This window comes from Oryza sativa, chromosome 4 (assembly GCF_034140825.1).
Source record: "Oryza sativa Japonica Group chromosome 4, ASM3414082v1".
In the NCBI taxonomy this organism is placed as follows: domain Eukaryota; kingdom Viridiplantae; phylum Streptophyta; class Magnoliopsida; order Poales; family Poaceae; genus Oryza; species Oryza sativa.
This window is the reverse complement of record NC_089038.1, coordinates 29,926,151-29,941,887: the sequence shown is the minus strand read 5'-3', so window position 1 is coordinate 29,941,887 and position 15,737 is coordinate 29,926,151. Positions and strand designations below refer to the sequence as shown.

General features: G+C 51.0%; 1 protein-coding gene across 2 annotated transcripts; it reads left to right on the top strand.

Annotated features, from left to right (window-relative positions):
- Window positions 1-881: 881 nt before the first annotated feature.
- Window positions 882-4,479, top strand: LOC4336772 (uncharacterized). 2 transcript variants are annotated; one of them, XM_015778595.2, is made up of 6 exons: window positions 882-1,106; window positions 1,185-1,447; window positions 2,033-3,367; window positions 3,455-3,782; window positions 3,936-4,070; window positions 4,161-4,479. In XM_015778595.2, the coding sequence occupies exons 1-6, from the start codon at window positions 1,010-1,012 to the stop codon at window positions 4,337-4,339; spliced, it is 2,337 nt and encodes a 778-aa protein (XP_015634081.2). In that variant the 5' UTR covers window positions 882-1,009; the 3' UTR covers window positions 4,340-4,479. The 2 variants fall into 2 exon arrangements, with proteins under 2 accessions (XP_015634081.2, XP_066166259.1); XM_066310162.1 differs by having other exon boundaries at window positions 882-1,447; window positions 3,455-3,620; window positions 3,705-3,782.
- The last annotated feature ends 11,258 nt before the right edge of the window (window positions 4,480-15,737 follow it).

Below are 15,737 nucleotides of genomic sequence, written 5' to 3'. Positions count from 1 at the left end.
GGGGAGTATTTGAAATTGTTTGCCTTTTTATTTCCAAGATAATTATTCCTTCTTTTGTACAACGGCCCAAACGTTCAGCAATTGAATCTCACTCGGTCTACCCTGGACGGCCCAAGTTTGAGCTCGTGGTCTCGCGGAGCTCCGTGTAATCGAGTCATTGGCCCATCTTCTGTTAGGCTCTAGCCCAAACTCGGCACGGCCCACTCCACAGTCCCACACCCTCGCCGCACCCGTTTCCGACGGCGATGGCGAGACCCCGTGTCGCCGGCGAAGCCGGCAGCAGGCGGAGCCGCGGAACGAGCTCCGATGGCGGCCCCACTCTCTGCCTGGCCCAGGGACGAGCTCTCGGCCGGCGACCAGCTTCGCCGCCACCCATGTATCGTCTCTTCTTTATGTTTGTTTTGTTGGCGGAGAGCTATGCTTCTAAAAGGGGGTGGCGGCTTGTATAGTCGCACGCCAAGTGTTTGTTGTTTTGCCAAGCAAGATGAACCACTAAATTATTTATAGATGACAGGATTACAGTATGTTAGACACCGCACAGATAGGGGATAATAGGTTCTATGTGCGCTTCAGTTTCAAATCTTTTTGGTAAATTATTATTCTGGGATAATTCGAGCGGCAAGCTCAGATTTTTGAGAAACAGGCATTAACCTAATATTGTATTGGAGCTAATAACTAAGTAGTCTGTTTCACAAGCCAACACTATTATTAGTTCTACTTCGGTTATATGATAGCAATATGTGTTGTGTCATACCATCTTTATTTTGTAGCTAAACAGTTTATTACATTGCATCTTTTTCACAAGGGTGGTTATGCTTATTTACTTGCTGTAGTGAGGGCTAACCAACCATCTGGGTATTCATCACAGGTCAAGAGGATACCAGATACCTTTTCATCATTGGAGAGTTACTTGGATTCATTTACCTGCCCTCTGGTCGAGGAAGTGCATGCCGATGTCTTCTCGTCATTGGATGGCTATGCCCATGCAAACTTTATAGAAGTAGTTCGGATGGAGAAGCTTGATAATGAGAAGTTTATATTTGGTTTTGAGGTTTCAGAACCATCAAAGGATGAGAAATCGAGGGAGACATATGATCCGACAGAAGGTGATATAATAGCCATGTCCACTCAAAAGCCAAAGCATGTTTCTGATTTGACACAAAATAAAGCATCATATGTTTTAGGTTCGGTTCTCAAATGTGGAGATGATGAAGATTTCCCAACTGATTGCTGCATTGTTCAGCTGTCATCTTCTATTCCTGTTGAGGCAGATCCTGAAACCAAAATGCCTAAAGGAGCAATATTTGCTGTGTTTCTCATAAATATGAAGACATACAATCGTATATGGAAATGCCTTCGATTGGGAGCAAATGATGGTAATCTTGCCAATCTTCAGAACAAAAGCAGTACTAATATGGTCAATCTTGTGCGGCAATACAAACCAAAGGTATGTTGTCCTTTTACATGCAAAGAAAGTCCAGGATATCTAATACTTTATTTACATTCAAAGTCTTAGGAATTACTATATGTACAGATGTGCTTTCAGCTTCCTCATTTTGCTGGGGCAACTTTTTTTTTATATGGAAAAAATCCATTCTGGCTCTCTGTGTAGATTTTCCTTGAAATTTACATTTCTCATGCAATTTGTTCCATATTGTATATGCTAATAATAGAAGTCATATATTGTTGCATATGGAATGGGATAGCCGCCTGATGTTTTTTCATGTATTACTCCCGCTGTTTGTTTTTATAAGGCCTACAGTTTTTTTTTTTGGGTTGCAAAACATAAGAAGCAAAATTATTGCATAGCCTCTCACTAACCATCTCATTAGCTGTTTGCACAGTATTTAAGTATGGGTGGCATTGTCATTTTATTTTAACCTCCCTTTTCTCTTGGTTTTGTGCCCTCCTACATCTTTGTGCTCACCCAAAACGTGCCTATTTTGAATCGGAGGGAGTACTTTACTCATTTACATTATTCGTTAATCATGATGATTGATTTATTTACCCTTTGTCCAATTCCCCTATGAAGGTAGTGGAAGACAACTCATCCCAAGTATCTCAGTGCTTGAAACATGGATCAATGGATTTCCTTGGCCTTGAGAAGTTAAACCTAAATGCTTCACAGCTGAATGCAGTAGCAGATTGTGTCTCAGTAATGGAGAACCAATTGTCTTCCCTAAAACTGATATGGGGCCCTCCTGGGACGGGTAAAACCAAAACCATCAGCACTATATTGTGGGCAATGCTCATCAAAGGCCGAAAGACACTTACTTGTGCACCTACCAATACTTCCATATTGGAGGTAGCATCTCGAATTGTCCGTCTTGTTAGGGGATGTTCAGATGGTAGTGCCTGCTTCCTAAGTGATATTGTTCTGTTTGGAAACAAAAAGAGGATGAAGATAGATGATGGTCATGAGCTTTCTGTGATATTTCTTGACTCTCGTGCTGAGCGATTGTTACCATGTTTTGTGCCAAACACGGGTTGGAGGCATTGCTTGTGCTCACTGATAGATCTTCTTGAGAATTCTGTGACCAAGTACAAGTATTACATTGAGGATGTACTTGAGAAAAGGAAGGATATAGAAAAGGAGACTGCTGAGAAGGATAAAGGTGAAAATGTTCCTTGGAGAATGCAATTTGGAAATGGTAGCTGTGAGAAGAAATGTGGGAGACCTGAAGATAAGGAAGAGGCATCCAGATTGCTTCCATTCAAATATTATTTGAAAGATGGTTACAACAACCTTTCTCAGAATTTGAGCTATTGCATTGAGATACTGTACAACAATCATCCAAGAAATTCAGGAACAGAACGGAGCTTTCAGTGTATGCTGGAGGTACTTGAATTGATCAAAATTCTTCATGGAATGATAAACTGCTATAAGGGCAATGCTGACATATGGTCAGATGAACTGCTTGAAACCATGATAGAAGAGGATAGTGATCCTGTTTTGTGGTCTGAGCAGTTAGTCTCTGTGCAAACTAGCACATGCATTAAATCCAAGTTCAGGCTTGCCAGATTGCTGTGTGTGCAAGAATTAAAATATCTCGTCAAGAACTTGGAGCTTCCAAATTATTACAGTATACAGCCAATTAAACTCTATCTGCTGCAAAGAACAAAATGCATTCTCTGTACTGTTTCTAGCTCTTTCAGGCTGTACAACGTGCCCATGGATGTTTCTCCCTCGGGCATATGTGGACCGTTCAAGCAGCCTGAAAAGGCAAATCTTCTGGAGATGCTAATTGTTGATGAGGCTGCACAACTCAAAGAGTGTGAGACCTTAATTCCTTTGCAGCTTCCTGGTATTACGCAGGCTGTTTTGATTGGAGATGAATATCAGCTACCTGCTTTGGTGAAAAGCAAAGTAAGCACTGTTGATTCCATATTTCGTTACTCTTTTCTTTATTTTCTACTTGGAATCAATTCATTGACATGTATTATGATTCTGTAGATAGCTGACAATGCTTTCTTTGGACGAAGTGTTTTTGAGAGGCTAAGTTTGTTGGGCTACAGTAAGCACCTTCTCAATGTCCAATACAGGATGCATCCAGAAATAAGCAGGTTTCCAGTTGCTACATTTTATGATGGCAAGATATCTGACGGCTCCAATGTCACTAGTAAGAATTATGAAAGGAAGTTTTTAGCAAGCAAAATATTTGGGCCATATTCGTTTATTAATGTAGATGGGGGTCATGAAACAGCTGAGAAGAATGGTCGTAGCCTGAAAAACACAATAGAAGTTGCTACAGTTTTGAGAATAGTTCAGAGATTATTCAAAGGTAACTGACAGTACTGTAGCTCTAATTCTAGTGCTTTATCTCTTGTAATAATGAGTGCATTGTCTCAGGTAAAAAAAGAGAGTATGCTGTTATGTGTGACGTACACCCAGTACAAATAACTCCTAGTATTCATTTTCGTTTCTGTAATTTCAGAAGCAGTTTCTACACAAAGCAAGCTCTCTGTTGGTGTTGTGTCCCCATACAATGCTCAAGTTAGAGCTATCCAGGAGAAAGTCGGTAAATTTATCAAAAATGGACTCGATGCATATAAGCCGGCCAAGGTTTCAGGTACCGACAGTTAGACAATGAAAGAATTACTGGAAACAATACCTGACACCTTGGCGTTGATCATTCCTTTTCTTGTTGTGTACATTGCAGAAACCAAGGCCAAACTACCGTTCATGAGAAGTCTGAAGCTTGCAAGATTCAGTTTGTCTGGACGCTTGAAATATCGTATGGCGTCGGTGTCAAGGCTTGTTTGTTCAGTTGTCACTCGGGTTTGCCGAAGGAAGAAAACCATGTGTGTTACTGTTAGTATTGTGTTGCTGACAATGTGAGCCCTACATTTTGTTGAACCATATGAGCTTTTGATGCACGCTGGTTGCTCAAGCTCACTTATCACTTGTGTTACTTGACAAATCATACTCCGTAACTTTTTGTACTGTATTAGTATAATCCAATGCCATTCTCTGGATAACCTCGTTTGTTATTATGTCACTCCATTTTGTTCCGCAGTTTGTTGATATTCCGCGGATATACCGTTTCCAGCGTCCACCGACGGGATAGCGACCAACCGTTGGATATCGTAAGCACACGTGCTACGTGCCGTTGATTTCACTACACCACGATGAGTCGCTCGAACCCTCCCCACGCGAGCGTTTCTCTCGTTCTCCTTCCATCGCCTCGTCGGCACGATGATTCGCCGGCGGCGGTTCTCCCCCGTCGAGGGTGGCCGTCGGGCGCCGGTATGCTGGCGAGGCCGCGCACCCCGGCAATGGCGAAACTGCTGACCTGCTGAAAATGCTCAGCGAAACTGCTCGAAATGCGTGTGAGACTTGGTTGCGATTTCGGAAACTCATTTTAGCCTTTGTTTCTGAAAATTCAGACTTTGTGTTAGCACGGTTCCGAAACATGAATCTCACTTGAATTGTTTATTCCATCAATTAGGATATGGAATTAAAATTCCTTCCAAATTGTGAAGCTAAGTTGAAATCGTCGTTTGAAACCTGAAAGTTTGATGTCCGAAATCGCAACCAAGTCGCTTGAAATGCGCGTGAGACTTGGTTGCGATTTCGGAAACTCATTTTAGCCTTTGTTTCTGAAAATTCAGACTTCGTGTTAGCACGGTTCCGAAACATGAATCTCACTTGAATTGTTTATTCCATCAATTAGGATATGGAATTAAAATTCCTTCCAAATTGTGAAGCTAAGTTGAAATCGTCGTTTGAAACCTGAAAGTTGGGTGAGATTTACTCCCAAATTTCGGTATTCACTTGAAACTCCGTATCTCTTCCCCTAAAATCTCCCGTTTGTCTTTGAGCTGCATTTACTGCGCTAATGCTATCATGGCCTCATGGGGAAGTTCAAAGAGTTCCAACTCGATAGCCACTTCTCTCTTTTCGAGAGGATCATTGGTATCATGGGGAAGTGCAAGAGTCCCGACTACCTCTTGCTTTGGTAGGATCGAAGCAGTTCAATCCTCTCTCTCTCTCTCTCTCTCTCTGCCCCTTCCCCTTCTGCCGGTTGATATCTCCTTTTGACTGAGGAAAGACCTCATGCTTGCCATTTTGCTGTGCTGCTTGCATTTGTAAGTAGCCTTGCCTCCTGCTGTCTTCGCTTGCACGGGTGAGAAAACAGGTGAGCAAGATGAGTGCTCGCAACAAGTCTAGGAGGCAGAAACAAGTCAAGAAATCTGAGTGTGTGGATGCAATCCAGTCTGTGGTGAATTACTGGGAGAAGTTGAAGAAACGTGACAGCAGCCTCAGCAAGTTTGCTCTAAGTTATCTGGTGAGATAAATATTCTCTTGGTCTGTCGAGGACGTCTTCAATAAGGAGCTCTTCAAACAGAAGGTGTCAATTTCTTAGTTACTTTCTTTCTCTTTTCTATGTTGCACTCTAAGGCCTAAGCATTGCTAGTTTTAGAATTTTTTTTTTGAACGAATCGGTAAGCTGCCAATTTCATTGAATAGAGGAGTAAACTTTACAAGTAAGAAAAACCAGGCCCAGGACCTTCGGTCCTACTGAGCTAAAAATAAAAAGCAAGCCAGCTACCAAGATGCCTCGCCCCCGCCCGAGACCATGTTTTGGCCTCCTCTTTAATTTTGGCCAACAGACTTCCTGTAGATAGCTCTTTGTGCTGGAAAATTCTACGATTTCTCTCGTTCCAGATTTCCCAGTTGACCAGAAGTGTTAACGTGCGGAGTGCTTTCTTTGGGACTTCCTTCAAGTTGGCGGTGGCCTCCCACCACTCTGACACCGATTGAGCTGGTTGCCATTGTCCGGGGTTCAGTTGACCACACCCAGTCCAATCAGATAACGCCGTCCAAATTTTCCTGGTGTATCTGCATTCTGCGAGGAGGTGGAGAGCAGTTTCTTGGGTGTGTCTGCATAAGGGGCAGAAAGAGTTGTTCTGCCAACCCCTGGTTGCCAGTCTGTCGGAGGTCCAAACTCTATTTTGGATGATCAACCAGGCAAAGGTCTTGCACTTGCGCGGTGCCCACGGCTTCCATATTAGGATGTTGAAGTTGGTGGCAGTAGTACCTAGGAGCTGCGCTTTGTAGGCCGACGTCGCCGTATATTCACCGTGGCTAGTGAGCTTCCACACTATCTTGTCCTCCTCATTCTCTGTGAAATGTACGTTGTGCACGCACTCCAGACATTGATTAGCTGGCTGACCAGCTCCGTTGTCCAGCCTGAGGCTGGAGGAAGGTCCAGATCGAGCAGCCACTGGTCTGTGGCTAAGGCCTGTTGTAGCGTGCTGTTCTTTTTCTTGGAGGCCGCGTAGATCAGGGGAGCTACATCCTTTAGTCTTCTCCCTTCCAGCCAAGCTGAATCCCAAAAGCTTGTTTTCGCTCCATCCCCTATTGTTATGGTTGTTGCTACTACAAAAAGTAACCTATCTGTGTCGTCACAGGGTGTTCCCGACCCCACCCATGCTTTTTCCGGTGATCTCCACTTGTTCCAAAGCCACCGCAGTCATAAAGCTCTTGCAAATTCCTCCAGGTTCAGGATGCCCAGTCCTCCTAAGGCTGTAGGGAGGCAGGTCCGTGCCCAATTTATTTTGCACTTGCCCCCCGTCAGAGCTTCACCGCCTGCCCATAGGAATTTCCTTCTCTGCTTGTCGATGATCTCTAGGGACTCATTTGAAGCTTTCAGGCCCGTCAGAAGAAAAACAGGTTGTGAAGTGAGCACCGATTTAACCAGCGTTGATCGCCCTGCCAGGCCAATATGTCTTCCTCGCCAGCTTGCTACTCTACTCATCGATTTGTCGTAGAGAGGTTGAAGGTCTACTTTACACAGACGGCCAGTGGACAGAGGCAACCCCAGATACTTCATCGGGAAGCTTGCCCTAGTTGCAGGCGTGTCATGCAGGATGTCGTCGAGGTCCAGATTATCGCATCTGACCGGCGCCACTTGCGATTTTTGCAGGTTCGTGCATAATCCTGATACCTTCCCAAAACGATTTAGCAGATCGGCGAAGGCGCTCACGTCCTCTTTGGTCGGATTAATGAAGACGGCCGCATCATCCGCGTACATAGATGTGCGGAAGCGCACAGCTCTGCCTCGCAGCTTACTTAGAATTCCTATGTCGGTAGCCTTGTCTAACAGGCGCTGGAGGGGGTCTATAGCCAAGATGAAGAGGAGGGGGGATATGGGGTCACCCTGCCGCAAACCCTTCCAGTGTCTGATTGTTTCGCCCGGGATTCCATTCAGGGTGATCTTTGAGGTGGAAGTGGACAGCAGCCCGGATATCCAGTCACGCCATTTTTGTGGGAGACCCCTATTTTGGAGGAGCGCAAGTAGGTAGTCCCATCTGACCGAGTCAAAAGCCTTGGAGATGTCTAACTTGAAAAGGAGGATCGGGCGCCGAGTCTTGTGATATCTTCTCACCATATTCCTCACATACATGAAGTTGTCGTGTATACTTCGCCCGCGAATGAAGGCACTTTGATTTGGCGAGATCAGTGATTGCATTAGTGGCCTTAGTCTAATGGCGAGCACTTTGGAGGAGAGCTTGGCGAAGCCATGAATTAAGCTTATTGGCCTAAAATCATTGATTCCTTCGGCGCCATCCTTTTTGGGGATGAGAACCACGTTGGCGGAATTTAGAAGGTTAAGGTGCACACTTCTCATGTTATGAAGAGCATTGAACGCCGCAATTACGTCAACTTGGATGATGTCCCAGCATGACTTGAAGAATTTGCCGGTGAAGCCATCGGGGCCTGGAGCCTTGTCCCCCGGCATTTCATTTATCGCCTTGCGTATCTCTGCCTCGGAGAAAGGCTCCTCTAGCCGTGTCAAGTCTGTCGGGGCAAGGTCTAAGGAGGGCCAGTTCAGGTCACTAGTTCTAGGTTCTGGTCGCCCCATCACTTGTCGGAAATGGTCGGCAATGACCCCTTCCTTTTCTGCGTGTGTAACGGCCCATCCATTTTGCCTCCTTAAACGGAAAATGTGGTTTCTTCTTTTCCTTGCATTTACTTTGCGATGGAAGTACTTCGTGTTGGCGTCCCCCTCTTTAATGTTGGTTATGCGCGATGCCTGCTTCTTCCTTGCCCTTTCAATGGCCGCATACCCGAGCAGCCTTCTTTTTAGGCCCAGCCGTAGCCTAAACTCTGCTTGTGTGAGATCTCTATTTTCCTGAGCCACGTCTAGGCGTTGAATCACATCCAATGCCAAGTGGAACTTGAGTTTAACTTCTGAGCAGATTCCTCGTGCCCATTTCTTTAGGGCCAGGGCAGTGTGACTCAGTTTGTCTGCCAGACGGTGGAGAGGCTCATGATGCGTCGATGTTCGTTCCCAAGCCAATTGAACCTCAGTCCTGAATCCCGGAAGCTTTGTCCAGAAGTTTTCAAATTTGAAGGTCCTTGGGCGTTGCGGCCCTTGGGGGTTTGAGAGAAGCAGTGGGCAGTGATCCGATGTTCCCGAAGAGAGAGTATGAAGGATGTGGTGACCAAAGGCGAGGTCCCAATTCTCGTTACAGAAGAATCTGTCTAGTCTGACCATGGTTGGATGGCGTCTCTCATTGGTCCAGGTGAATTTTCTATTTTGGAGATGGATTTCCTTCAACTCACAATGATTAATGGCTGCGCGGAACCGCCTCATACGCCTTAAGTTAATATTGCTGTTGCTCTTGTCACATGCCCTGTAGATCATGTTGAAGTCACCAAATAGGAGCCAAGGTTCGTTGTTAGCCGGCTTTAAGCGTCTGATTTGCCGAAGGAAAATCTCTTTTTCTCTATGTCTCGTTGGCCCGTAGACCGCGGAAATGGTGAAGCTGTCCGCCGTATGAAGGAGGCTGACTTTTGCCGTCATCGAGTAGCGACGCAGCCTCACTTCTGTGATGTTGATCGAGTTGGAGTTCCAAAGTAGGAGGATCCCCCCTCGAGTTCCCCTCGCCGGCTTGATGGCATAACTATCCAATTTATATCCTCCCAGGTATCTCGCCAAAACATCGTCTATTGCTCTCAGTTTAGTTTCTTGAAAACAAGCGATACTACAGGCCGTGTCCACCATTAGTTCGTGTAGCACCGTGCATTTGGCAGGGGAATTTAGGCCGCGGACGTTCCAGCTGAGGAGTTCGATATTTTGATTAATCATGAAGGGGTGGCTTGCTCTCAGATGTTGCCCGGCTTGCAACACGATGCAACATAAATCCCAGGGGCAGTGGCGCTGAAGCAGTTGCATGAAGTCTCAAGTAAAGCAAGCAGAAAAGAAGTAAAACAATGCAGTCAATGGGGCTGTAGCCTGACGCATGCATATTGCCACGTAGAGGAAGCGAAGTAGTAGTCTTAGAAGTTCCCATTCCACAGTACAGACCAAACATCAGAAGATAGTCGACTTCCACCGAAGCTTGCCAACGGTTCTGGTTCATCCAGTGCATCACACGGCACCGCAAAAGAAGAGCAACAACGCAGTTCAACATACATGAAAACATAAGCAGAAGGCGACGACGGCCAATGACGCAGTTCAACTTAAAAGACGACATAAGCAGAAGACGACGACGACGACGATACATGCAAGCAATGCTTGCTCAGACCCTGGCCAGCAGTTAGGCCGCAGCTTCCTCGACCTCATCGGCGAGGTCCGCAACGCCTTCTCCTACCACCGCGAGCAGGGCTTCCTCCGGTGGCTGCTCTTGATCTCCATCATCATCGATGTCGAGGTCGAAGATGGAGGTGAGAGCCGCAACGGTCTGTGGCGGCAACGGACCATCAAACATTGCAACGTACTCCGCGAGCACCTCGTCCAGGGAGGTGTCCGTGCGCAACAGTCCGAGCCGCTTCATCAACACACGGCTGCACTTCTGCATCGTCGGCATGGCCGGTTTCCCTGCAAGTCTGGAGCTGCGACGAGGATTAGTGAGACTGAACTCACTCTCCTTGGTTTTGCGAGTCTTGCGGCCGAACCTGGATAGCGAGAGACGACGCCTCACTTGCAACGGGGACGTTGGGCGCATCGGGGGCGTCGGCGTAGCCGGACAGGTCAGGAGCGGCGGCGTGACCTCCGTGAAGAGTGCATCCAGCTTGTTCGGTGTCGGCCGCGGTGGCGGCGGCGACGGCGTTGGCGGCGACCGAGCCGCGACCTGCAGTAGTGATGGCGAATGCTCTGGCGCCGGCGATGAAGGCGGCAGTTCCAGCGCCGGCAACGAAGGCGACGTAGACAGGAGCGCCCTGCCTGATGGCGATGACATGGCTGGCAGTGCCGGCGACGTCCCGCCGTCCTGGGCCGCGAGGATCGAGGCCCCCGACAGGCCGCCCGGGGCGGCTTTGCTTGCCAGGCCGGACACGAGCTCGCCAGGTCCTGGCTGGATCGCCACGGCCTGCGATCCAACCTGAAGCGGGTTCTTGTGGCCCGTCATGAAGTCCAGCTGGAGCTCGGATGGCGTGGTGTTGGCCAGCGGGGAGAGCGGAGATGGCAGCTCCGACCAACGCTCGAGGGAGGTCGTCGCGGCCGCGAGCTCCAGCTTCTTGAACGCCTTGTCGATCTCGTCGACGACACTTGCCGGCGCGGTGACTTGTGTCTCTTGACGGATGCGGTCGAATACCTGGTGGATTGGGACGACCTCGCCGCGCCTTGACGCGTCGACGAGCCGTTCCTTGCCACGGCGCCTCATCTCCTCCACGGACCAGGCTTCCATCCCTGTGCCGGCAGCGCTTGCTACGAGGAGCACCGAAGGATGGTTGATCTGAACACTTTGTCGAGGACATGCGCCTTGGACAGGAAGGTGGCGTCCAGCACCGGCAGCATCTTGTCTTGAACAATCGGCGTCGACTATAGCCCATACATGTACTGGAGATTTTGGGCGTCTGCCTGCACATTCGAGCCATTTAAATCAACAAGCAACTTTAAGTTAGCTACCTGTGGTGATGGTGATGTGAACGGCCGAAGAGGATGCAGACTCGAGGCCGGCGCCACCGGGTCCTCGCGCCGGTCGTCGTTGTACACGCCATGGCGCCGCCCAGTGCGGCTGCCTCCTTCTCCCCAGTCGCGCCGCCTTGGGGAGCGGTCGCATTCTCGCTGGCCATTTAGGCCAGTTCTTTTGGCCGCGTTACGCTCGCGCCCGGAATCCCGGCCGTGACCAGCTCTGTCGTCACGCTCGTTGTCGTCGTCTGTTAGATACTTTGATTAAGTTAGCACCTGTTCTACCGCTTTGTTAGGGTAGGTTTTATCTCCTGTCTTTTACTTGCATGTTTTCAGGGCTCGGTTATTAGAACGAGCGCGTCCATAAGCCCCGTGCGTATGTTCACGGCGTGGCAGTAATGTAGCGAGTCGCCCACTGCACGATCCGATCGTGTGCGATGGCGCACGACGCACTGGGTCGTGTGGCGGGCAATGCGGATCACGTCGATCACGTTCTCTTGTATTTCGCAAATAAAAGGAGAAGTAAAGAAACAGAAAAGCTGCGCCGTATTATGCAGCACAATCTCTGTGTGCAACTGTGTCTTCCTCGCGTGCGTGTGTGTTGTGCTTTCCAGTGATCTCGCCGGCGGCTACCTCGCCGGGCTTCATTTGGTATCAGAGCCATGTCGGCTCCAACGCCGCGTGTGTCGCGGTCCCGTGAACCGCACCAGCGACGTATCTCCCGTTCACCTCCACACCGTCGTGGTCGCCGGCGGCCTGGCGAAGACCGTGAACTTATTCCGGTCCAGTGTGTGGTGAAGGAGGTGGGCGGCTCAGCCAACTATCCACTGCTGACGAAGACTAACTACGGAGATTGGGCTCTCATGATGAAGGTCATGCTGCAAGCGCGCGGCCTGTGGGATGCCGTTGAGCATGGTGATGCCGATTTCCAGGCGGATCGAATGGCGATGGAGGCCATACTCCGGGCGATGCCGCCGGAGATGTTAGCTTCACTCGCCGTCAAGCCCTCGGCCAAGGAGGCGTGGGACGCGATCAAGACGATGCGAGTTGGCGTCGATCGTGTCCGCAAGTCGAAGGCGCAAATGCTGCAGAAGCAGTATGATGCGATGGAGTTCAAGGACGGGGAGACCGTCGAGGAATTCTCGTTGCGCCTCAACGGACTCGTCACCAACCTCGCCACGCTTGGAGTCCATCTTGAAGAAGGAAAGGTGGTTGAAAAATTCCTTAACTCTGTTCCAGATCATCTCTCGCAGATCGCTTTGTCCATTGAGACGTTGCTTGACCTCGATGAGCTCACGCTCGAGGAGGTCACCGGCCGGCTCCGAAACGCTGAGGAGAAGCTGCCTGCCAAGAGCTCTGCTGCCGGTGGGAAACTGTTTCTCACTGAGGAGCAGTGGACTGCCCGGTGGAAGGAGAAACAGGCCGCGGAAAGTTCCTCTGGGAAGGCGAAGTCCGGCGGTGGCAACCGTCGTCGGCGTGGTGGCAAGAAGAAAGCTGAAGCTGCTGCGCACGATGGAGATCGTGCCGGGCGCGACACGCAGGAAGGGCGGGAACCAAACCGCGACAAGTGCCGCAATTGCGGCCGCACGGGGCACTGGGCTAAGGACTGCCGGCAGCCCAAGCGGCCTGCCGAGGCCTACCAGGCCCTGGCGGATGAGGACGATGACGAGCCGGCCCTCCTCATGGCCCATGTCGTCGACGCTGCTCCTGTGTCTGCGTCGTCTTCATCTGCGCCACCTGCTTCTTCGCCGCCATCGCAGCCTGACAAGACGATCGAGCTCGTCGAGCCAAAGGTGTTCGCGCACCTTCTCACGGAGAAACAAACCGACGGCGGCGTCTGGCATCTCGACACCGGAGCAACAAACCACATGACGGGCATTCGCGAAGTTTTCGCTGAGCTCGACCTGTCTGTGCGGGGCTCGGTGCGATTCGGCGACGGCTCCGTCGTCGGAATTGAGGGTCGTGGCAAGATCATTTTTGAGTGCAGGAATCAGGAGCACCGAGCGTTGACGGGGGTGTATTACATCCCTAAACTCAACGCCAACTTGATAAGTTTGGGCCAGCTCGATGAAAATGGGTGCGACGTCCGTATCTACCACGGTGTTTGCACGATACGGGACCCGGCGGCCCAGCTGCTCGCACGCGTTCAGCGGACGCGGAATCGCCTGTACTTGATCAAGCTCACCATTGGGCAACCGGTGTGCCTCGCGGCCAAGGCGCAGGAGTGCGCCTGGCTGTGGCATGCGCGCTACGGCCACCTCCACTTCGACGCTCTGCGACGACTGGCGAGCCGCGACATGGTGCGCGGCATGCCCGACATCGATCATGTCGAGCAGCTGTGCGACAGCTGCGTCATATCTAAGCAGCGACGCACCCCGTTTCCACGCCGCTCCATGTTTCGTGCTGAGGATCGCCTTGAGCTGGTGCATGGCGATCTGTGTGGTCCCATCTCGCCGGCAACCCCTGGAGGCAAGACTCATTTCCTCCTGCTTGATGATGCGAGCAGGTACATGTGGATCACTCTGCTGGGATGCAAGAGCGAGGCGGCTGATGCCATCAAGCGCTTTCAGGCGCGAGCCGAGGCGGAATCCAAGCAGAAACTGCGCATCCTCCGCACCGACAACGGTGGCGAGTTCACCTCGGTGGAATTCGCCACCTACTGCGCCGAACAGGGAGTCTCACGCCACTTCTCCGCGCCCTACTCGCCCCAACAGAATGGCGTGGTGGAGCGCCGCAACCAAACCATCCTTGGGATGGCTCGCAGCTTGTTGAAAGCCAAGAACATGCCGGCACGCTATTGGGGGGAGGCTGTCACGACGGCAGTTTTTCTGCTCAATCGCGCGCCGACAAAGAGCTTGGCCAACATGACACCTTATGAGGCGTGGCATGGGAAGAAGCCGGCGGTGGGTTACCTGCGCACGTTCGGGTGCCTGGCCTATGTCAAGGACGTGCGGCCTCACCTCCCCAAGCTCTCTGACCGCAGCAAGCCGATGGTTCTCATCGGATACGCCGACGGAGCCAAGGCGTACAAGGTGTTCGATCCGGTGTCTGGACGAGTGCAGGTCTCGCGCGACGTGATTTTCGACGAGGGCGCTGGGTGGGACTGGGATGCGGCGGGCGCTGCAGCCGTCCCCGGCGGCGGAGGTTGCTCAGACTTCACCGTCGAGTACCTGACAACGGCCACATCACCGTCGCCTTCGACCTCGGCTCCATCATCTGCATCTTCGGGCGCTTCCGCGTCAAGGGCAGTCACGCCGTCGTCCGCCTCGACACCCGCCACCTTGGCGTCGGCCTCAACGCCCGCTACACCGACATTCGTCTCACCGCCACCAGGCATCGACGAGAACCTGGACGCGGAGCAGGATGATTGTCCACTGCGTTATCGCAGTATGGGTGATCTACTGGGCGACGCACGTACGCCTGGGTTCGCAACCCGGGATCCGGAGGAGGGGGAGCTTCATCTCCTTGCGGCCGAGGAACCAGCCTCGTTCACTGAGGCTGAACAGCGGCAGGAGTGGAGGCGGGCTATGCTGGATGAAATCGCCTCAATTGAGGAGAACAACACATGGCGCCTTGTCGATCTCCCGTCCGGCCATCGTGCAATTGGCCTCAAGTGGGTCTTCAAGCTCAAGAAGGATGCAGAAGGCAGAGTGGCAAAGCACAAGGCTCGCCTCATCGCGAAAGGCTATGTGCAGCAACCCGGCATCGACTTTGAGGAAGTGTTCACCCCGGTTGCACGGCTGGAATCTGTTCGGTTGTTGCTCGCTCAGGCCGCGCAGGCAGGCTGGACAGTGCACCATATGGACGTCAAGTCCGCGTTCCTCAACGGTGAGCTAGCCGAGGAGGTCTACGTCAAGCAGCCGCCCGGTTTCGTCAAGGAAGGCCGTGAACACCAAGTCCTTCGGCTTGACAAGGCGCTGTACGGGCTGCGCCAAGCGCCCCGTGCGTGGAACTCCAAGCTCGAAGCCACCCTGCTGTCTCTCGGCTTCCGGCGGAACGACTGCGAACATGCGGTCTATGTTCGAGGTAACACCAGTGCACGGTTGCTCGTTGGTGTTTATGTCGACGATCTAATCATCACAGGGACAAAGGAGGATGAGATCGTTCGATTCAAGGGCGAAATGAAGGCGTTGTTCAAGATGAGTGACCTCGGGCTTCTCAGTTTCTACCTGGGTATCGAGGTCGAGCAGGTGGCGGGCAGCATACGGCTGTCACAGGCAGCATACGCACGCCGTATCCTTGAGCGAGCAGGGATGCTGGGATGCAACCCGAGCGCCACGCCAATGGAACAACGCCTCAAGCTCAGCAAAACCAGTGCTGCGGCGTCGGTGAACCCCACCTGGTACCGTGGCATCGTTGGCTGTTTGCGGTATC